The 24,927-nt window shown below is 37.4% G+C and overlaps 1 protein-coding gene across 9 annotated transcripts in view; it reads right to left on the bottom strand.

The window, feature by feature from the left end:
- The window catches only part of foxp2 (forkhead box P2), a 724,116-nt gene that overhangs the window by 5,724 nt on the left and 693,465 nt on the right, over nt 1-24,927 (bottom strand). For all 9 annotated transcript variants that reach the window (XM_048548978.2, XM_048548980.2, XM_048548981.2 and 6 more), the window contains 5 exons: nt 24,341-24,417; nt 24,104-24,205; nt 21,229-21,350; nt 19,992-20,061; nt 14,210-14,373 (listed from right to left, as the gene is read on the bottom strand). In XM_048548978.2, coding sequence (XP_048404935.1) covers nt 14,210-14,373; nt 19,992-20,061; nt 21,229-21,350; nt 24,104-24,205; nt 24,341-24,417 — 535 coding nt within the window. The remainder of the gene's footprint in view (nt 1-14,209; nt 14,374-19,991; nt 20,062-21,228; nt 21,351-24,103; nt 24,206-24,340; nt 24,418-24,927) is intronic.

Below are 24,927 nucleotides of genomic sequence, written 5' to 3'. Positions count from 1 at the left end.
CTTGGCTGACAATTGGCAACTGATGCTCGCTAGGCAATGACTATTACCAACAAAAGAGAAACTACCTACCACCATAACATTTCAGTAATTCTGCGTGAATGGGTAATAGCTAGGTTACTACATGGTGTTACAGAGTGAGGAGAGGTGCTCATCTCAGGACAGAATGATCTTTTCTGCATGATCTTCCAAAAGCATTTTCCCTGTGGAATAATTCTAAGGCTATACTGACACAGAAGGGGTGTAAGTTCCTACTACTCCAGATTTACAACCTACACCCAGCAACTAATTCAAGATTCAAGAAAGAGATAATCATCAAGAATGGAGTACTATATAACTTCACACTGACTTAGAAGAGCAACTGTATGGGTTTTATTCAATAATGCCAAAAGCCATGTTCTACCTTGTACAAAAATTTAAATCAATTTTGTTACTATAACAAAACTTATTGGTCCTGAAAATATGCCCTAGATTGCTTACAGATGAATGCTTAATATGCCAGTATCTGCTATGTCATTGGAATACTAACCATTTTTATTTTAAACAGTTTAATACTACTGTTGAAATAGCAAAAGAACAAATTTTAGATCAGTGCATTAAGTTTTGTTATGTAAGTATTCTACAGCAATATTTTTAAGCACCAACCTTTCTCATGAAAATTCTCAATTTTTAGTGTACTATAAAACATGTCCCATTATCAATACATTATTTTAAAACTCAGATACTTACACATACTTTGAGTGACCCTGTTAATTCATGAAATATTTTTGTTTCAAGAACTGTGATGGCATCATCAGCGAATCTAGCTTGAAGGTGCCACTGACCCCAGTGTTGAGAGAGACTGAATCGGCATACAATTGAAATAAATTGCTGAAACATTCTTGGTTAAATGTTGCCTCTACAGTATTGTTAATTCAGCTCCCTCACATGGTCACTTTCTGTGATGTCATTAACATTCATAATTTATAGGAAAAAGAAAGACCAAAAGGAAACAGCATTAAATTAATTCTTCAGCATTTTTTGTGATTTTTTTTCTGGTGTAAGCTAAACATTGAGCACGCCTTCACCTAATTTCTGAAGAATGCTTCACCAAATCTCAGTGATTCTCATTAAAAAAATTACATGCTGGAACACAAAGTTTTACTGCACTGCTGCTTAGTTGTTCAAAATATTTTGTGACATTTAATAATTCAGCAATTTTAAGTGGAAAGGTCAACTTTGCAAATAGCTAACTACTAACGAAATAAAAGCTTTGCACTTTTCTTTCTACTAGATATTCTTTGCATTTGAGTAGTTACACAATTAATAACATAATGCAGTTTAAAGGTGTATACATAAGAAACTCAAAATAAAAATAATCCTATGTTTATCTGAACAAAAGCAACAAATGTTTTGATGGCAGTAATGTTTCTCCCCATTATTCAAGATGCTGTTACTTTGCTGTTGTCATAAGATTCAACATTAGTGATTCTCTGAATCAGGGCACATCGTTCCTTAACTCTGGAATACTGAATTGTGGAGCAGCAGTTTCTTTAATCAGACATAATATTTGTGTCATATTCTATGGGGTCCTATGTTACCATTAGCTTCATTACACAGCCGATGGAAGAAGAACTGGGTGCCTTCTATCAGCTGCACTCTTAAACCACTGTCAAACAACTTATTATATTTAATAAAAACATGAAAGATCTGCGGATGCTGTAAATCAGGAACAAAACCTAAGTTACTGGAGCAGCTCAGCAGGTCTGGCAGCAAGTATGATGAAATGAGTTCTCAGGAAGGGTCACTGGAACTGAAACTTTAACTCTGACTTTTCTTCACAGATTATGCCAAACGTGTTGGGTTTTTTCCAGCAACTTCTGTATTTGTGATGCCTTTTGTTGTTATCCATCCACTGTCAATTGGTAATAGGTTCAATCAAATAAAGTATTTAAGAGCAAAAATTGTTTAAAATTCTTAATATGATTTAAAATTATTTTAATTTTCACATTAGTTTAGACTCTAATGATAATTTGAAAGGGAGCAAATTAGGATTATGATCCATCATTCATTTTAGTTGTACTTGTTGGTTCTACTTATTATTAAAGTGTTGTAATTTAGACCATCTGGTAAAGCTGACTCAATCTTAGATTTGATGTTGGAACATGGTTTATAACTGATTCTGTCACACAATTCCCTATCCTCCAACACTCATAATGTACATTCTGAGTAGAGATTGATGTATTCTCCTTGTTGAAGATGGGACACTTCAAAAATAATTTATTTTTGTTCTAACTCCTCCTATTGTTTTCACCTAAACACACAACTCTGATTCAATGGATGTTTCCTAGGTTTCACAAGGGAAACACTGTATAGTAAAATAAAACAGAGAACTACAGGTGCTGGAGATCTGAAACAAAAACAGAAGTTGCTGGAGAAACTCAGCAGGTCTGGCAGCATCTGTTGGAACAAAGTAGAGTTAATGTTTTGCATGCAGTGAGTCCTCATCAGAAGTGATGGGCGGCACAGTAGTTCAGTGGTTAGCAATGTTACCTCACAGCAGGTTCCATTCCAGCTTCAGGAGATTGTGCAGATTCCACAAAGACAGTCTCCCTGTGTCTGAATAGGTTTTCCTTCGGTTGCTCTGATTTTCACTCACAGTCCAAAGATTTGCAGGTTAGTTGGATTGCTGTGCTAAATATGGCGTTATGGGGATAGAGTAGGAGGCTGGATCTGGGTAGGATGTTCTTCAGAGGGTTAATGCAGATTCGATGGCCCAAATGGCCTCTTTCCACACTATATTTATTCTATGATTATATATTATGACAGCAGCTATGAAAATGTGGTATTTATGTTGTAGACAAGATTGCAGTTTTTTTGTGCGGTGGGAAGGGGATGGGGGAGCGTGAGGATAAAGGCAACTGGGTACTTGGAGATGGAGCCCAGAGACAAAGAGGTATAAAAACAGTAGGTAGACAAGGAGATTAATGAAAGTAAGACAGGATGGAAGAGAGGTTGAATTAGTGATAATGAGGGCCAAGAATATGTGAGAATGGGTTGGTTGGCTTAAAAGCAACTCATGTTGTGAGATTCTCCAGCATCTGCAGTTCCCATTATCACTCATGTTGTGAGAGGGTCAGGTTGTAGGAATGTGTAAAAAAAAAACACTGAAAGATGTGATCAGGCTCTAAAGATATTTAACTTGATATTGAGTCCTGAAAGGTATCCAAACAGAAGATGAGGTATTCTTCTTGCAACTTGCGCCTAGCTTCACTAGAGTATTGTGGCAAGCAGGAGACAGAGATGTTGACCTGGGAATGCAGTGGTGAGTTGATGTGGCAGGTAAAAGGGAGCTCAGAGTTATTTTTACAGATAGAACATATATGTTCTACAAGGTGGTCACTCAGTCAGCATTTCATTCCTCCCATGCAGAGGAGCCTGCAAATACCATTTCCTAAATTGAATGAAGCAAAGGTAAAGTGCTGCTTCACCTGGAAGTTATGTCTGCAGCCTTGGATGATGAATTGGAAGGAGGTAAATGGACAGGTATTATATCTTCTGCAATTGTGCTGAGAATGGAAGAGAAGTGACCAAGGTGACCTGGAAGGAACTGTCCCAATGTGATGCTGCCCAAAGAAGGGAAAGGAGTTTCAACTCCCCCTCCCATTCCTTAGATGACATGTCCATCCTGGTACTTCTGCAGTGCCACAACGATGCCACCTGAAGGTTGCAGGAACAGCACCTCATATTCCACTTGGGAACCCTGCAGCCCAATGGTATCAATGTAGACTTCATAAGCTTCAAAATCTACCCTCCCCCTACTCCTTCCCAAAGCCAGCCCATCTTGTCCCTGCCTCCCTAACCCGTCCTTCCTCCCACCTATCCCCGCCTACCACATTAAGCCCCCCCTTCATCTCCTACCTATGAGCTCATCCTGCCCCCTTGACCTGTCCGTCCTCCCTGGACTGACCTATCTCCTCCCTAAACTCACTTTTTTTGGCTCCAACCCCGCCTCTTTGACCTGTCTGTTTCCTCTCCACCTATCTTTTCCTCTATCCGTCTTCTATCTGCCTCCCCCTCTCTTCCTATTTATTTCAGAACCCCCTTCCTCTCCCCCATTTCTGAAGAAGGATCAAGGCCTGAAACGTCAGCTTTCCTGCTCCTCTGATGCTGTTTGGCCTGCTGTGTTCATCCAGCTCTACACCTTGTTATCTCAGAAAGGAACGTATGTCTGGTCGTGACATTCCATTGGATGTGATGGAAATTCTTCAGATGCGGAGGCTGTGAGGTGGTAAGTGAGGGCTATGGGGGCACTATCATCGTTGTGGGAGAGAAGAGGTGTGAGGACCAGTATGGGAGAGGAGTCAGACATGGCTAAGCGTCTTATCAACCACAGTAGTGAAGAATCCTCGGGTGAGGATTAAAGTGGACATCTTGAAGGCTCTCCTGCAGAAATTAGCATGCTCAGGACAGATGTGACAGAGATAGAGAAACTTGGAAAATAGGATGTTAACAACTAGGCATACATGATGTTATTTAAAAAATGACTGAAATGGACAAGATAAAATTTCTCTGCCTACTCCTTTAATAGCTCTCTCTCTGGGCTCCATTTCGACCTATCCATTCCCCTCCACCACTCACTACACCCATCCCACTAATCCCAACCTCCTCTTCAAAAACAAACCCTTTTTTTTGAGCTGCTATCAGTTGTGATGAAGAATCATTGAACTGGAATCTTTACTTCTGCTTTCTACTGCTGCCAGACCTGCTGGGTTTCTCCAGCAATTTATTCTTGTTACAGTTCATAGTACGCTTACATGAGTTAGATTGTTGGTTCAAACTTCGTGACACATTCAAGCACAGTGCAGGACTATGACCATACTGTTTGTCCATGCTGCTAATCTCCACTTAGATGTTAAACAGAACTGCTAGATGCCTTTTTGGTAAAACCGCATCTGATAGGGCTATTTGAAAGGGAATGAAGTTCTCCTACTGTCTCTGCCAATATTTTAAACCATGTTTAAAAAAAAGTTCAGATTAATTTGTTATTATTGCTTGAGAGATCTGTTTTGTGCAAATCAGCAGCAATGTTTTTTTCTCCTACATATCACACGCAGCATTTAAACTATGAGAAGTATTCTGAGATATAATTAGTATTTACTTAGTTTATTTTGTGTGCAGTCATTTCGGTGAGAATCCTCAAAAACATGACTCAACTATGGTGCTGATTCAGCCTATGCAACTCCCTCTGGGAAGAACATGAGTTAGAATTTCATTACCTTTCCTGTTTAATTCTCACCAGGCCTTGAGCAGTAAATTACAGAAAGTGGGAGACTGAAATAGTATCATCTCGGATACATTTTGAACTGATATGAACAAGGTTTAAAAAAATGTGTATTTCCTTTACTGATTAGATTGAAGAACATTAACAAGTTTTACAGAGTCTGAATCAAGAACTACAAGCTAGAATAACTAACTCAGCCTCAAATCAGTTGCAGGAGAAAAGAAATAGATGAGAAGAAAGATTGGATTGATATAGATAGAAAGAAAAGTAAGCAAAAATAACACTAAAAGTACCTTCTCCAATAGTGTAAAGCTGGAAGAATAAAACTCTATACTTGTAGAAGCTCCTTTTTAGTGTTCTAGAGGTTATTTGTCAACAATTAGACTCATCATGATGTCATAAATAGATAGACTGAACCGGGCAAAACAAAACTTGTGTAGTGAGGTTTGTTTGTGACCCCTATGTAACCAATGTAAATTCAGGTCAGGAAATACATTTGAATGGTGAATTAAGAAGTGAGATGCTGTGCTTAGAAAACTGATAAATTTCCAGACAATCTCTAAGATCCAGAAGCTGCCAGGTTTGAGTGCTGGTAGCTTATGATGGAGCAGGACTTCATTGTTGATGCCTATGGATTAGGCAAGGCGCACTGTTCACTTCTTAACGAGCTGATTGGAACTCAGTTATGAGCTGTCTCATTGAAGGAGACAGTGTTAGTCATCACTGAACAAGCCCACTCACACACTTAGGCCCAAAGTTTCCATGTTTAAGCCCATCAAAACCTTTCCAATCTAATTAGATAGTCCCTATGGTATATTCGAAGAAACAGAAAGAGTTGCCTATTGGGCCAAATGACCCGCTTCCACACTGTAGGAATTCCATGATTTGTTTCAGGGAACACCATCAAAAGAACAGATCTGATTTTATTTTCCATCATTTTCTGTTCATGGTACATTGCTGTGGTGTGACTTGATAGTGCATTTTTTGGTGTAGCCATACTTCAGAACAAATCCATGAAAGCACAAAACACTTTGGAACCCCTTATTAGAGCACCATGTTAATAGTTGCTTCCTTATCTCCCAACAGCTCAAACAAAGTGGGGTCTCATGCTATACAGGGATTCTCAGACACATCAGGAACTTCCTGAAAATCATAGAAACTTCAGTAAAAGTGTAACAGAAGAGTGCTGTGCCTGAAGGCATTGTATGGCGGGCTAACTGCATAAATAAGTTTATCAATATATTGCTTAATTTAGGAATAGACTTATTCAATGACTTATCTAAATTGGTTCAGCCATTGCAATACATATATTATGCTCCAATGGCAATTGACATTTCATTCAGAAAAAGGAATAATTTTAAGGAAGACCATAAATTATCCGTTGAACCACCTTTGTACTACAGACAAGAAGCAGATTTTCCTCTTCTTGGAGCTGGCTAGAAATGGAAATAATCGGGTGATTGCAACGTGGAGGGAAATATACCTCTGCTCATCACCTGTGCAATTAAATATTGGGCAAGGTGGTCTATGGAAGACTTTCCCCTTCAATCAGCAATTAAGAGCCACTTAAGAGCCATAATATGTTACCTCCCTGATCAGCTGCCTCACCAATAAGCCAGCAGGGTGGCTAGTTGTGTCAACTCTGGAATAGGCCTTGACAGGTGACCTTTAGGACCCTGTAGCTTCTGGCATCTGCTTCACTAGTGTCTAGTGACATGCTACATCAGACTCAATTGCCTGAGAGGGATGTATTGGGTCTTAATGAAGTGATGGGCAGGCCGTTGGTCATCTTGCCAGTGGAGATAGCATACTACTTGCACCTAACACTCATCACAACAGTTGGAGAATTAAAACGGAATGTCTCGGCTGAGGAGACAAAAATCACACGTAGTACTCCGAAGTAGTCAGAGACGTGGTCGAAGACAGTAATTTCAACCAGCAAATACAGACATAATGCAGTCCCCATTTAAAAGTTGTACATTTTAAATTTATTTTTATATTTCCATTCTAAATTCTAACGCCCACATTTATAGTGGAAACTGCCTATGTAAACTTGTCATGCTGTAATTAAATCCTCTCTCTGGTGGACATAAAAATTTATAATGGAAAAACACTTGACAGGAATTGTGTGTAGATGTAAGATTTTTAATATAGATAGCACAACAGAAAATAGCCAATGGTTAGGAAACTCAAATATAAAGGGATAGGAATGCATGTACCTGTCCAAAAGCATGTCAGAAATACTATTACGAATCAACTAACTAACATTCCATTAAGCATTATTCTACAGCCAACTTTGTGGATTTTTCATTTTCATCCAGGATACTGCCTTGGGTTGCTTTAGTTATGGCATCCAGCTTGAATTACGGGATTTGACAAATCATTTAATTATTACAAATATTAACTTCAAGATCTCAAAATATTTTTCTTTTCTTATAATATGAACTTTGGAGGCAGATATGTTCTATTCAGAAAAACCTTCAAATAAGAATTCTAGACTAGGAGTTCAGTCAATAGCTTTTGAATGCTTCTATAGATACACTTCTCATACATCTGATTAGTTACGAACATTGTTAGAATCGGTAATTAATTCTTTGTAGTTCTTCAATTTATTAATACTATGCAGAGGAACACAAATTCTAAGAAGTGCATTCTAACCATTTGTGACAATATACCAGTAAAAGGTCAAGAAGGAGAACAAGCCAAAATACAAAATATTTTGTCATGATGCCATTGGGGTTTAATGTCATCATTGAGTCATGCCACATGTTTTGTTTTGTCTGTGCATCTTAGTTTTGCTTCACACAAGCTGTACTTTGAATAAATGAGACTGGGAGAAAATTAGAGAGGTGGTGAAATTTGATTTTAACATGAAACAGGTGGCACATCGACTAACCAATTATAGCATCAGTTCTTTACTCAAATGGAAGTGGTGAGTTGCAGATACTACATAGGCACCTGAGTAAATTATTGAGTGTCATCAGCAGACTTTTAAGAAGTGCTGGTTATGCTGCTCAGATCTGGCATTAATATACAGCGCTCATTAACAAAAGTGCTAACTATAACTACCCAAATATGGCATTAGGGTCTAATAACTGGCGTAGAAAGTCCAATTTACTCAGTAATACACCTGTTTCAGATCTGCCTGAAATATTAGCAATGGGGCCTTAGGTGTAAACTTGGCAGCTAACATGTTCCACAACATTCATATTCTGGCTACTCTCTTTCCTAGATGGCTGAAGTTTAATTCCTACTCAGGTCTTAAATGTCATCAGTTTCATTTCAAAACATTCAGAGTAAATTCTGAATAATACAAAAATCATGCCACTTTTTAAAAAAAATCAGAGTCAGTTCTACATCATTTTTGATACAAATATTTTCATAACTTAAAATGTTGGTGTTTTCTTTTTAAAAACTTAAAGTACCATATCTGACACTGTGTGTAGTGATTCTTGACTTCTGGACTAAAATCATTCTAATCCACTCAGATTCAATACCCAGCAGCCCTGAGTGTTAATAGCACACTGTCAAATTGTATTTGTATAATGATTCACGACTTCAGCACAAATTCTGTTAGAATGAAGGATGATAATGCTGGTAGGTGAAAGAAATTTTGTGTAAATCAAATGTAAAGGGATGGGGATAGTTAAAAGAAAATGCCACAAAGAAGAGCTAAACATTTTGAAAGCTACTGAAGGGCATTAAAAGGCATCTCAGGCTATCAGCAACCTCTCGCAAGGCAGAAAAGGGACATGTAAAAGAAGGAGCAAGATGAAAGTTGTGACCCATCAGATGCAGCCAAGAATCTGCAGCTGAAATTGGGGTGCTGTTGCAATGAATATTAATCTATAGATCCATTCCTGCATAAGAGCTTTAGCTAAATTGCAGGCCATACCCAGTACTATACCTGCACCCATTCACGTGCTGCATGGTAGCTATTTTTGTGTTTGCAGCAGAACACACAGCTTATGAAGTGCTGGTTATGAACATCTTGATTCTAATCCAGGACCCACAGGAATGGTTGTGTCATCTTGGAAGATGCCAACAAATAGACGTTAAAAAACTGCACCTGATCATCATGACCTGTCAAAAAGTGATGGAATCCAGGTCCCTTGCATTGTAAGACAGCATTGCTGAACAATGAGCCACCATTCTGCCGCTTAGTTATGGACGTGTCCTTTTCTTAAAACTTTCCCATCAGTGGGAAATTACACTGTTCAGCTGCATAATCAAGACTCTGCAGCACATTTCTATCTCCAGTTACAGGAATTGATGCATTGATGCATTACGATGAGTCATCTTCAATATTATTTTTGACAATGGGAACAAGTACTTCCCGATATGACCCCTTCTGTCACTTGTGCAAAATTATAAATGCCAGTTGGCTGATTCTGTACAAAGAGGAGATATCATCACTGCTTTAGCCCATCTGCTGCTGAAACTATCATTCATACTTTTGGAGGTTCCAGATCTGACCATTCCACTCCAATTTTACACCAAATCCATTTATCTATCACTCCACTTGGTGCTGTTTAGTGCAGACACAAAGCCAGGAAGCATGGTAGTACAGCAGTACTTTGAGCCTGATATATTTGGCTGAAGGGCGAGGCAAAAATGCTGGGAATATTTTGGTAGGCTCAGTGAGTAAACACTAAGAGAGCAACTGAAACGCTTTTTGTCCAGTCCACGAACTGGGTGTATGCCTCGGAGTGCAAAGGATTCTTGCTGCAGCCTGCAGCCAGATCCCATGAAGTGTACCGAGATGTTGGTGCCTCGTATCTAAAGGAGGTTCCTTGGTTGTCGGTTGTCCTCAATCAAATCAAGGGAGACAATCTTCAGCTAAGGGCTCCTGGCACAGTAATTCGAGGAGAGTCTCTGTTCCCATCTAGGGACTTGGCACAGTCAGTCAGCTGCTTGGAGTAGTCAGAGTAAGGGTCCTCTCCTCAACATGTGAGGAGCAAAGAAGCAGTTTGTATTCAGATTACAGGAACAAGCCAACCCTGCATATAGTTGGAAGAGATAATGGGAACTGCAGATGCTGGAGAATCCAAGATAACAAAGTGTGTAGCTGGATGAACACAGCAGGCCCAGCAGCATCTCAGGAGCACAAAAGCTGACATTTCGGGCTTAGACCCTTCATCAGAGGGCTCTCTGATGAAGGGTCTAGGCCCGAAATGTCAGCTTTTGTGCTCCTGAGATGCTGCTTGGCCTGCTGTGTTCATCCAGCCTCACACTTTGTTATCCTGCATATAGTTGGTTTTGTGAACACATTTTTGCCCAAAGGGTTTGCCCCTGTGAATGTAGTTCTAGCAGGCTGGCATGTTAATTAGCATTCATGGCTGTTAATGAATTGAAACATGGCCAGGAAAGCCATCCCACCTGAAAGGTTCTAAGAACTTAACATCAAACTTTAACCTACTGTCAGGAATCTAAATTTTTTTACTTCCCATAGAATTAATTTCCCTTTCCCACCCTTCTGAGTGTTTAGAAGACCTCAGTGTTCATGTGAGTATTGTCAGTAAATATGTAATTTAACATTTGTGCATTTTGCATGAAGATGTTTATGTACTGCACAAGTCAGAATTTATATAATTCACACAATACAGAACTTCTATCCTTAATTTAGTTCTTCGATCGCAATGTCAGATAACATTCATCCTAGATAAAATCAGAGCTTATGGCGTGATGCACTTCACCTGTTTTGTTTTCAGAATCTTGTATGTCATCCTGTTATGTCATGTCATTATTTAGTGTCTATAATTATAGATAGCAGAGAATTAAATAGCAGTAATCTGGACCATTACATTCCTACAGTCTTCCTACTCATGGTATTTACAATGCAATTTTCAAAACCATGTTACCTTCAGTATAAGCTTACCTGTTTTTAAAATTGTGCTTTTCTCATGCTAGAACATTTTGTGCATGTGTATACTTTACCCCAAATCCTGTCTATATTATACCCCTACTGTAGGTATAACAAAATATAGCATTTACATGTCTTGAAGCATGCACTTTCTTTCAAACCTACAGTCAGATTATCCAATTCAACATTGTTCATCCCTTTCTACAATGTATGGTTATGCTTCTAATTTTCCTTGCAGACAAGGAGTTTGTGAAAAGCTAAAAATGTTGTTTTACTATAGTTTTATCAGCACTTGAGACATCTTGTTAAATCAGGCTCCTTGATGAACTAAAATCAAAATACTTTGGAAATATGAAACAAACTCACAATTGCTGGAAAAATTCAGCAGGTCTGGAAACATCAGTGGACACAGAAAGAGAACATCAGGACTAAAGAAAACTTCGGTATGACTCCCCTTTTGTTCTGATGCTGTTTCTCTCTCCAATGATACTGCCAGATCTGCCGAGTTTCTCCAACAAATTTTGTGTTTGATGAATTACCTGAACGGCAACAAAGAAATGTACAGTTAACAAACATATGGTCAAATTTGGATTGCATACTTGTTAAGAATGTTAATTACTAGCTCGAATAGCATTGAAGACTGTGCCAGTGATATATTGGGAATGTCTCATATTTTAATTGTTACTCATGAAATTGGTTCCTCAAAATTCACATTCTTAAACCATGCATTCTCAGTTTATGTCACTAATCTTAGAGGAGTCTAATCCAAAGCACATTTTGGACAAAAATCTATATTACATCTACCATAGTAATGAATCGTAGGAAAACAAAGCTTAGAATAATATATTTACATAAGCATTATGCACATTAGCCAATATCCATTAAGGAAACTACACCTAGGTATCCAGCAGTAGATCACTTGATATCCAGGTGGATGTTGTGTTCGATCTTTTTCACAAAGTGGGGTATATTGTGATTACAGAAAGGGTGGGGTGTTTGGCTAGCAATGGCCACATTATTTAGTTTGGCCCAATGCAATATTCCTGGCCTCAGGTCAATTTGAGACTAGATTATTTTCTACTTCTTCAAATGAAACATTTGATTGACAGGTGCAGGATATACACTGATGAACTATTTCCTAAAATAGGAATTGGGCAATGACAATTTGCTTAGCATTACACATTAAAATCACCCATATGATTGATGAAGCAACGCCTATTGGAAGTGTCAGCTGACTAATCATCAGTATTCTCATTAGGCTGTAGATCTATGCACTGTAAATTTCAGAAGTTAAAAATCACCCTCAAAAATAAGTTACTGGATGAAAACAATATTTTCTTAATATTCAAATTTTGCATAAAGATCACAAACCTGTTGTTTTTAAAGTATGTAAAGGGAAAAGGATAAATTAATTTAAAATATCCAGAGGTAATTCACTTTATGTTGTTGCAAATCACTTATCAGCGCAGTTTAAAGAAAATCTTCAGAATTTTCCTGCTTTTAATTCTAACATACATTTTCTTTAGCCAACATGTCCAAAATAGCAAAATTCTGAAAGTGGTTAAAAAAACGGTGTGTCTGCTATTGAGAGCAACCAGAGTATTTTGTCTAGCCTTACCTCTAACGGAAGCTGTCATTGGAGATTACAGGGAGGCCACTGGCATGTCCTTGCATACACAACATGTACAAATAACAGTCAAAGTCAAGAGTGAGTAACCTTATGGATTTCCATTTCTTTGTGGTACCATGACAGCTTTGTGGCATTCTGGTACAATGGTAGGCATTGGGAATTGAAAGTAATGGCCTTGATCTATGCCTTCTGTGACAGCAGCCTCAAATTTCAATGCCCCCCGTAGCTAACTTGTGTTGGTGCTCAGCCTAACAATTTTTAAAAATGTATATTCACTTGTTAACACGTGAGTGTTATTAGTTGGGCCATCATTTATTGCCTGTTCTAGTTGCCCTTGAGAAGGTGGAGCTGAGCTGCTTTCTTGAACTGTTGCGGTCCACATGCTGCAGGTTGAGCCACAATGCCCTTAATGCGGACATTTCCTTTTAAGTTGTCCCTATCTCTTGTGGAACCGCAGTGGCCATCTTAAGGTAAAGGAATTGGCATAGCCCCAAAAGGTCTACTCTTGATAAAGCCAATTCTGCCAGCAGTCTGCCAAAGTGAACTGGATCAGAGTTGGGGTGGATTTGAAGGACATCACCTCCATAAAAAAGAGAAACTAGCTTCTATTACTGACTGATTGAAATTCAGAGAAATTAAGTTTAACAGCATATTTGAAATAACTATGATTGAATAAGCACACATCTATCAATGTGAGTATAGACACTAGGTTATCCTCAAATATTCTTGTATGGAGCAACTTATACATTCAGATGCAGAGTTCATGCGTGCAAATGTATAAACTTTACCATTAATACAGTTGAAAGTTAATTGCCATTTTCCAAAAACCATTAAGTCTGTTGTTAGGTCAATAAGTGTCAGCTTTTGTCTCTAAGTATTTGTATTCTTAATGTATATTAGCTATAGTGTGAAAAGATGGCCCTTTTTGTGCCTCGTGGTTTCGCTGCCATCAGTTAAAGGGGATCCACTTAACGAGTTCACCCACTGCAAGTCAGTAAACAAGGAATGGCCACATGTTTGACATCACTGATTAGGACCAGGCTTTTCAAAGCTTTATGCATATTTCTGAAACCCACAGAACATTAATTTTTAATGATCTCACTCTCACTGCTCCATTAAAAGATGGTCTGGAAAGGATTTTAACATAATCAATCACATAGTTAGCTACAAAATATTAACTGGAACAGTAGCCTTTTGCATAAAACATAACATATAAAATCCTCCAACGTAGGACTGCCAGTAATTAAAGTTGAATATGTAATCACTTCTGTTCATGCACTAGAATTTTTTGACATCAACAAGGTGCAAAATACATTGTTGGCCTATATATAGATTGTAGATGGATTGTAGAATATAACTAGATATCCCAATTATGCTTTAATAATAAAAAGAAGTGAACAAAATACTTCTTTGTGGCTGGCACTAAAACTAGCATGCATGTGTTGTGGATGCTTACGTATATTGCTGTGGAGAACATCCTGGGCTGATATTCCCATTGCTTTCGAGGTGATCCAGTGAACCATTGAGGTCTTCATGGGCTGCCTGCAGTAAGCCACTGGAGGTGGTATTTATCAGGCTTGGGTTACTGAGTAAAGGTAAACTACTCTCTGCAAGTGCAGCCTAACAGAAAGAAAACACAAGTGATAAGCACAGTTGTTTCATGTCTACATTTAAATTGAAAGATCTTACAAGATCCATAGGTCCATCTTGTGAAAATTGCAATGGTGCCTGACTTTATAAATATTGACAATGTATTATTAGATATCAATTTATATTCAATTTAATAAACAGCTAAAGTAATCAGAGTGAGGTTTTTACATAATAAAAGTACACAACCATGTCCATTTGGTGTAAATGCAACTTAAAGAGATAGTATCAACAGGCTCATTATTTTGCATCCAAATTGCAGCAAATATTTCAACAGCTTAAACTTGTACACTTTTAAGCAACATTTTGCAAAAGGCAACAAATTCAATTGTAAATGGATACTAGATTGTAATCATATTTCCTTTTTATGTACAGTGGTAGAATAATATAATGTTCTAAACATTTCTTGAACATTCTTCATTTAATCATCGTTCTCTTGATGCAACATAACCTGATTTCCAGTGTTCCTGTACTAAATGCACGGGGGTGGGAAGAGGGGAATTTACAGTATTTATATGGTATACTTGTTAACGATCTTAAGTTAAATTTGTTTTAATATTTTATTTTAATATTGTGAACAAGTTTTCGGCCCCTTATCTAAGAAAAGATAAGAAAATACTGGCATTGGAGGCAGTCCAGAGAAGACTCACTATGTTGATACCAACCGTGATTTCTTATAAAGGAGAGGTTGAGTAAGTTGGGCTTGTACTCAATGGAGTTTAGAAGAATGAGAGGTAACCTTAGTGAAACATATAAAGATGAGTAGAGATTTGACAGGGTAGATGCTGAGAGGTTGTTTCCCCTTGTGGGAAAGTCTAGGACCACAGACATAATATCGGTGTAAGGGATCACCCATTTAAGACTGAAATAAAGAGGAATTTCTTCACAAAGGGTAGTCAATCTGCAGAATTATTTACCATGGAGGGCTGTCGACATTAGTTTGTTAAGAATATTCAAGGCTGAGGCACTTAGATATTTAGTCATGAGTGATTCAAGGGTTATGGGTAAAAGGCAGGGGGATCGAGTATACGATTAGCAAATCAGTCATCATCACATTGAATGGTGGAGTGGATGTGATGGGCCAAATGGCTTATTTCTGCACCCATAAAAAGTTTAGAGAGTTACTTCATTAAAAATAGACAAGATTATACATTTTTTAAATCAAGTAACCAGCATTTTAGATAAATAAAAGGCATCTCTAATATAATTTGAGACATATAAAATAATCAGAGGGTTAGATAGGGTGGACAGGGAGAGCCTTTTTCCTAGGATGGTGACAGCGAGCACGAGGGGGCAGAGCTTTAAATTGAGGGGTGAAAGATATAGAACAGATGTCAGAGGTAGTTTCTTTGCTCAGAGAGTAGTAAGGGAATGGAATGCTTTGCCTGCAACGGTAGTAGATTCGCCAACTTTAGGTACATTTAAGTCATCATTGGATAAGCATATGGCCGTACATGGAATAGTGTAGGTTAGATGGGCTTCAGATCGGTATGACAGGTCGGCACAACATCGAGGGCCGAAGGGCCTGTACTGTGCTGTAATGTTCTATGTTCCATGGCCGAGAGTAGTGGATACAATACTTTCACTAGACAAAGAAGTGCTCAAGTTCACAAAGAGAAAAGAGCAATTAATGTTTGAGTCTATTCAGAAAGTGATAAATTAATGTTTGGCTTTAAAAAAAAAGAGATGCCTCAATTTACAACTTAAACCATTTACCAAAAAGTATGTATTGCAGTCTTTTCAACAGCTAACTCAAGACACAGCACAGGTGACAAAAGTTGTTTATCTTTTCATTTGTTAAGCAGATTATGAATAGAGGAGTCAATACAGCTTATCTTTAACTTCTCATTTCACAGCTCTAAGCTGACAACGCTTCTTGTCACAGTATCCTATTCTCCCTTTCATTCCTAAGTCAGTACATTCACATATGTAGGACCTATTCATTATCCATGGACACATCTAATTATAAAATGAGTTAAAAGGCAGAAGGCACATCACTGAATTATTTTGCTCTATGTATACACACCACCTTTCCTAGGCATACTTGCATTGTTTCATGATTGAATGTCAGATAATAGCACAATTTTTATTTTAAAGCACCAGTTAGCAGTGTCACACTTTGGTTTGAGTGGAAATCCATATGTTTATTAACAGCCCTTCTGTCTTACATGTGTGACCCTTTCACTAAGAATATTCCATTGAGACTGGAGAGTCTCTAATGGTTTACTTGAGTGACCGAGAACCCAGTAGGACTTAGAACAACTTCCAAGTTCCTTACCGTATTCACAAGGATCTTCTCATCCATAATTCAGTCTTTATTATCAGGTCATTTACCTAAATAGTTGTTTGCACGATGCAACTTGCTTCACGAGTAACTAATCAACACGTTGCATCTGTGGTACATGATGTTCAGTTAACATTAAGTAGTATGGCTTAACCACAGAAAGAAAGACAAAATGTCTATAACTAAGTAAGACTCAATTTGGGATAACAAAGTGTGAAGCTGGATGAACACAGCAGGCCAAGCAGCATCTCAGGAGCACAAAAGCTGACGTTTCAGGCCTAGGCCCTTCTAGGCCCGAAATGTCAGCTTTCGTGCTCCAGAGATGCTGCTTGGCCTGCTGTGTTCATCCAGCTTCACACTTTGTTATCTTGGATTCTCCAGCATCTGCAGTTCCCATTATCACCAAGACTCAATTTAGCACAGGTTTCAGGACCATAAAATGTAAGTAAGAGACGTACAAGATCTGTTACATATCATATATAATATTTAACATATATAAAAAACAAAAGACCCACAAGCTAAAGTTAGAATTGGACACTTTTTCTTTTTTTGAGAGTACATATGTGTATATTAGATGTCAACTAACACCACATCCGTCACTGGGGGAAGTCAAGCTCTGCACATCAAACAGCTTCTTAAAGGGTTGATTGATAAACTCCAGTGAGCATCTCAGCTTACTGCAGGCCTCAGACGTGGTGTCACATTGCTAGTTTCTTGGTCCTAAAGATACCAGGTCTACTCCTCAGCTGATGTAATGCTGAGAAAAGGTCAAAGGCAAGGGCAGGGATGTGGCTTTGAGAAACGACCCTTGTCTCCAAGCAGTGCCTTTGATTGTCTCCACATTGGGGAAAGCAGGCAGGTCATTATAGTTACCTAGTTAGGTAACTAGACCATTTTTTTGCATGCCAGGAAGGCAGGTACTGAGAAATAAGGAGTTGAAGCCCTTAAATGGCCACTTGACCATTTTTAAGGGGCCTAAATTGGGCTTAGGTCAAGGAAGTTCCAAGAGACTTTCTCACCCACAATGTAATTAGGGAAAATACAAGAAGGGAGCATCTGGATGGGTAAATAAATAGTGAGGGTTGAGGGAGATGGGCCCAATGTTGGCAAATGGGACTATATTAATCTAGGATATCTAGTGGAAATGGATGAGTTGGACTGAACGGTTTGTTTCCATGTTGTACAGCTCTATGACTCCAAGTGTCTCTCCAGGGACAACTTGACCAATAATTTCTTTTACATGCCTGTCTGAGGAAGGAAGAATCCTGTCCTTATTAAACAATTATTAATCTTTTTATTGTCAGTTCTCCCACAGTATTCTTCCTATCTTGAAATCCAGCAAGATGTTGGTGGACTATTCAGAAATGTTTCATTTTATGGATAACCATATCTCACCTCTCCTTTCTGGTTACTTACAGAATCAAACTTACCAGTGAAACTATACATTGACTATTACTATACAAACCCAGTTATGGTCAGTGCAAGTTCTATACAACAATAACACAATTGTAAAAGAAAGTCATATGGAATTGAAACTTTAGACTATTTCACTGCTCTGACATGAGGGAGAGCAAGATTTCAATAAGCATTAAGTAGTTTTGAATTTCTCTTCCCTGCTGCCAATGCATCAGCTTCCTAAACTTTCTTTACTGGTTATTTTTAGCTTAGAGTATAAGCACGTAAGTATTTTCATTCTATTAGGCTAAAAATATCAAATTAATATATGGAAACAAACATCATTTTTGCAGTTAGGATTAGATGACTTCAGTTGCTTATGTCCTCAGGAGAAATTAATTCAATTCTTCAAACCTAATTGTAAATTTGTATCATCAGTATATTTTTGGAATCTAGTTACACCCAATGTATTGCCCCTGAATTTTCCTACAACATTTGATAAATAGTTTTGCTGCCTGTGTCTCAATCATGTGATAAGCTATTCTTATATTTTACCCAAATTTCCAAAATATGTTAGCCAATAATCATACAGATATGTCTTATATGCACTCAAAAAGCTAGACAGTGAGATCCTCCACAACATACTGTAGCCAATGTTTTACTTATAGTAATCATTCTAAACATGAACTTCCTGTTATTATAATTATTCTTATTATGCAGAATACATTTCTGATTTATTAGTTTGCTGCAAAACATTGTTCTCATTCCTCTGCTTCAAATTCCGTCAAATCATGCCATCACCTTTCTCAGTCTAAATAGAAAGATGCACCAATCTGGATTTCTCCATGGAATCCATCAATGCCAATCTTTGCTTGACCCATTACGAGCCAAAACATAACTGCTGAGTAGAAATCCATTCCCAGTTAGGTTTTTCTTCCTAAGATTACTCAGAGTGCATGAATAGCAGTTAAAACAGGGGTTCTAAATTTCACAGCTTGAACTACCAAAGCCAAAATAATACAAGTACTCCTCATTTTGTGTCTCTATTTACATTAAAAAAGCATTCAAAATAACTTGCAATGTCAGTTAAAATGTTGCCAAATTTTAGTGACTGATGATAACAATACCATGGCTAGTGATATTCATGAGATGAATAGTTTAAAACGTTAATGTATTTTTTTCAGTAAAGATTGGTGTAATAGGTTACCAAGCACCTATAATGAGACGAGAAAAGTGAACCTTGGCAGCTGCTCTTTGAATACACGGTTTGACTAGCAGCAGAAGCAAGTTCGAAATGCAAACCAATTTGTTTCCACTTCTAAGCTGGGCTTGTGCTGAATGGTTTAACCCCAGTGGCAATTCCCTGCTGACTGTTCTTTAACTCCAAAGATCCTGATTCATGTTCTAACAAAGCATCTCCTTGACTTTAAAGAATGACCAAAACTTTACCCTGAAATAAAAGTCATGACATTTTGCCTCTTGTGCATAAAAATTATATATTGTAATTAAACTTTAAAATTTTTTGCCATGAGCGCCTCATTCCCTAGCTCTATGATGTGAAATCATTTATGACAGCTTAGATAAATATTAATGCATATCCACATGCATTTGCAGAAGCTGCCATCAATCTAACATTTGATACAAAGGGGATATCCCAAAGTTTGCCACAGGGTGTCCCTCTTGCTTTTTAACCACATCAGAAACTAGTGTTACAATTAAAGCTATCTAAAGGAAAGGCTTAGAATTAAGAATTGAAATTAAAGGCTGAAATACAGAAATTAGGATGTTCACTAAAGTTGAAGTGTAATTGCCTACATCAGCATCAAAGCATTTGACAGCTCCAACACATTTTTCATGCTAAACAGTAGTCGGGGCATACAAATTCCAGTAACAGTGTTATTAAACATTTTACCTGCAAGCTTGCATTGAGAGCTGCTCCATACCCCAGACTAGTCGGTATATTTTTAACTAATGTCGGGCTTCTGGAAATGAAAGAAAAGATGTGTTAAAATTCCAAAAGGCTACTGGCTTACATAAAAGTAATAATTGTACAATGATTTAAGTAGATAAATGTAAAAATGTTAAAACAATTTTAGGAAAAATTGTAAGAAACAATAAATTCTGATTACATGCAGCATTAACCATAAAACTTCTATTTTTCAGAAACTTAAAGTATGATCAATTAAAACGACAACATAAATTCAAACAAATTCTCAAAACATCTCAACTTTTTTTTTTAAATGCAGAACCTACAATGTATTAAACATTCCAATTCTTTCTTCTGTTTTTCTCTTCTTTTGAACATCTTGGTGAAATATTCTTTGCATGAGCTCTTGAGCCTTTTTATTTAGTGATAATTACTGCAGCAATTGCTGAATAAATGAAAAAACACAAACCCCAAAGTACACCATCATCAAGATGAATGGGCCAGTTGCCTAACTAAGTGGTTTTTCAGCAAAGAAGTGTTTAGCTCGTCTTAATGCACCTGTGGCCTCTTTAAAGTCTTATACATGGCTATTAATTATGCAGCTAAGGAGAAAGAAATATTAACCAACCTAATCATCCTGATGGTGAATTAATTTGCAAAGCAGTGTGATAAGCATGGAAAAGGTCCCAGAGTAAGAAACACCCATCAATGCTCTGACCAGGGAAATATTTCTGCGGTTAGTCTGAGTGCAGTAACTACTTCTAAATTCTTTCTCAAATGACCAAAAGGAATCAAACTTACTCTGTACCCTGATGAAGCACTTCTGCAAGGCAATTTAGTAGAAACAACATCCTGAGATAGAAGGAATAGGCAAACAGACATGAGAGCAACACAACAGCCAGAAAAGTATATTGAGCTTAAAAGACAGCCAAGGATAAGAATACATATTGCAAATCATAACCTGCTGTTGCCAATATCATACAAGCAATATGAATGGAGGCTTGTCAGAATGAAAAGATAGATACAGGGAGGCCACTAAAGTAAAACCTTACCTATCAAAGTGGATCAAATGTAGGCTCACTTCCATAAGAATTATCACCATCTACTTTAAAGTTTACCCTCCAGCATTCTTGGCCCTTGTAGAAGGTTGCAGCTGGTAAGGCATATGAGGAATGATGCAACTAGATGTTAGCTACAACAATGAACAATACTGAGCACATACCCTGTTATCTTTTGTGACCTTCGCTTTTGGTATTCTATTTCGTCCACTGTCCACACTGCCCCTTTAACATTTTCTACGCGAACAAAACACTTGTGCAGACTAAGGTTATGGCGTACTGCATTCTAAAGCAAACACAAAAGGGGAGAAAGAGCATTCCAAATTGTGTAAAAAAGTTAAACCAAGGAGCAAACGAATGCCAATTTTACAAGAAAACATGCTGAAATCAAACATCTCTTCCTCATCTAGAACTTTTTAATATAGCATAATAACAGCAATCTCCTAATGTTGGCCTATGCATTTGCCAATTACTTTTCTATAAATTACCAAATGCTCTGCTGATATTTAACATTTTACTAAAAAGGTATTTTTTAGGGTATACAAAGGATATTTCAGCATTTAAAATGAGTCTATGATCTTCAGAAATTATACACTTCAGAAGTTTAGAAACCCAAGACCATAAATGTAAAGATTAGTTTTCTTTTTGGGTTGGGTGTAAGCTCTGCACTTTGAACAGCAGCATGAATAGCAAAACTGCACACCAATATCTGCCATTTGAACTGTCTGTGATAACAAAGCTCTCAAAGCTATTTTAATAATAGCTATGTCAGAACCTTCTTTAGCTGCTGCTGGTCTAAATTGCAATATCTGTACAAATTACAGTATCTTTGAAAATGCCAGTACAATTAGGTCAGGTCTGTTGTGTCCCTGATCAGCTCTTGGGGAGGTGAGAGGCTGGAGGAGGTTGGGGGGGGGGGGGGGGGGTGATGGTTGGTGATGGCAGTGGTTGGCGTAGTTAGAGATGATTGCGCAGTCCACTGAAATAACTGAATAACCGATCTTCCTCCTGTAGTATGAAATGCAAGCAAAACAACTTACAGTGCCACTGCCAGACGTTAGTGCCAAACAAAGACCAATGCAAAAATAAATTTCAAAACACTCTCTTTAATCTTTATAATAAAGAAGTGACAGTTGTTTTGTTGTCCAATTTAACTGATATTTTACTTAAACCCTAGACAGTTCAATACAAATCCAGAAGCAGGAAATAAGGAAGAGGCTTGAATAAAATCATTTATTGTTAATTATTGCTTTTCTGATAAATTTTTAGGTAAAAATACTCAAGATGACTTGCTAATTTACTATTTCCAGATGTGTTAAACATAGTGCTTTAAATTATAAAGGTCACTCCTTGTCGAAGATCATAGGGGCTCCACACGAGCATAAGAAAGGTGTAATTATTTATAAACATATTTCATTATTTCTATTAAATTTGATGGAATAACTAATGCACAGCTTTTCATAAGATAAAAACAATTCTAAGCAATGTTGGTCATGACTGTTGTTCTAATGCTACAATTAATAATTTGAGACCAACAAATATGATCAGCCTGTTGAGACTCTGCATAAATTTTTCTCCTTTTTTTGTGCTTTGAGTTTGCTTTGAGAAAAGGGTCCTATATAAAAAAAAGGCATAAGCAGATCTTGCATCTGACCTGAAATCCATGGATTTGATTGATCTTAATGCCCATGGCTCTGAATATGATAATTTTAATATTAATGAGCAAATGAGCAGTTTTATTATGCATGCGATATAGTTAGAACTAATAAGCTGTTCAGAATGAGTTTCACTGGAATCCCGAGCTGCAGTGATGAGACCAAGCTGAGATATTAAATCATCTTTCATTTCTGCATTTCCCTCTAGTAAACCAAAGGACAAAACAATCACTAAGTGTTGCTGTAATGTATAACATGCCAAATCAGAAATAAAAGGTATTGAACATTTTTAAATATCTTAAATGAAAAATGATTAAACTGAATGGACCTTTATATTTCTTTAAATCATCGCCCATATTTTTAGTGATTGCATTTGGTTAAAACTCCGTAAAATAACTAATAATTAAAAACAAAATACGCAGCATAATTTGGAAATTGGAAGAGCTATTAGTCGTTGCAGACATCTAGGTCTCTGATGGTCTTTCAGAATAATCTGCATTCCAAATCCAAATTAATTCAGTTCAGTAAATCTGGTACTCAAAAATGTTTAATATGCTGATGAGCAAAGAAAAAAATGCTTGTAATATACATCTGGCTTTACCATGTCTATTCTTCACCATTATAAACATTTCCACTGATTATGCCAAAAGACTTGTGGCTAATTGCTGTTCCATTCAGTTTTAAAATGAAGGAATAAAGTGCATTCAGGATACTGACTGTCTTTATCTGCTGAGCTACTCCTTTTTCAAGAGAAAAATACAGGGAAAAAAAGGATACTGAGAGTACCCAATTTTGCTTCTTGTAAGTGCAAGATAATGGATTTGTTTAGACAGGGATATGAATGAATTCTTTGTCTCAGTAAATAAACTGTGTTTCTGTTCTGACAGGATAATATTCACTTACTTTCCTTTAGTTCCAGCTGAGTGACCACAGCCCTGACTCTTGTGGCAGCTTCAGTCTGTGTGATGAGGTATGATGTGTACAAAAGGCACAGACCAAGACAAAACCTACAGCCTCCATTTGTTGCACAAGGCAAACAGCCATTTTTCAAACTAATTAGCCAATAATATGTGAAAGTAAAAAGTAATACGGTGCTACTAACAAAGGTGTTGATGATTGAGTGCTCACACTGTAATTAGTGTGTCAGGCCCTCACATCTCCACCAAGGCGAAGCTATTAATTGCACCAAATTAGAAAACGATATCAGAGGCAAAATTATTCTTTCCACTTGTCATTTTGAGAAAGGGAATTCATTCTATTCAACAGCCAATTTTAAAAAGGGGGAAGGCTGATACTAATCTGTTTGTGTCAAGTAAATAAATGTCTTCAGTCCTATCTGCAGGTACTTTGCTATGCTTCTATAAAGTGCAGGTTACGGAGTTACCTTCCAAGTTGCAGCATTACGCCTGAAATAGGCAAATGTCCGTGTAAACCAGTTGTAGATTTCATTAAGTGTTAACTGCCTGTCAGATGATTCAATGATAGCCTGAAATAAAAGGGACAAAATGACATTAAATAGCTGTTTGGTAACTAAACAGGTTGACACTTTCTCAGGAAACATTAATTGAGGCAGTAATTAATTATAACCTAAATCAGGCAATGTTAATTTATTTTTACTCACCTGCCTTATGAGAGTTGCATAAGTAAATGGAGGTCTGACATCTGCAGTCTTATAAAACTCATAGTTTGGGGCAATCTCTGTAAGAGTGAATAGTCAGTGTCAAGTCAACATGGTAATTTCCTGCACTGAAAAATTGACAAGTTAAAATTATGTTCGAATTATTAACTGTGTCAGACTTATTATAGAAAAAGGAAAACAAATTATTTTATATAATGTAGACCAATAACAAACTAAATAATAAACAACATGCTGTCTTGCTCTTGCTCCTTCTTTCAATTGAACCCCTCCATCCTCATCATCCATCTTTCCAAGAAACTGCTTGAGACAATACATCCTCATCCAACTAGAAGCATGGGATGATTGGGTTTGCTTGACAGCCATCATACATGCCGTTCTGATCAAATGGTAGGAGAAGGGATTTAAGTCACTATCGTTGCAACATTTCTGAGAATGGTATCAGTGTAGAATTTGAGTTACGTTAAAACAGAGTGCAATCCCAGTACAATGTATGATGCTGCTTCAATGAAGCTAACTGCAGAACAAAGCTCTCTTTTGTTTATTCCCACTGAGCTGGGAGTGGCTGTCGC

This window comes from Stegostoma tigrinum, chromosome 18, assembly GCF_030684315.1.
Source record: "Stegostoma tigrinum isolate sSteTig4 chromosome 18, sSteTig4.hap1, whole genome shotgun sequence".
NCBI lineage: Eukaryota > Metazoa > Chordata > Chondrichthyes > Orectolobiformes > Stegostomatidae > Stegostoma > Stegostoma tigrinum.
The sequence above is the reverse complement of the archived record's forward strand: the minus strand, read 5'-3'. Positions and strand labels throughout refer to the sequence as shown.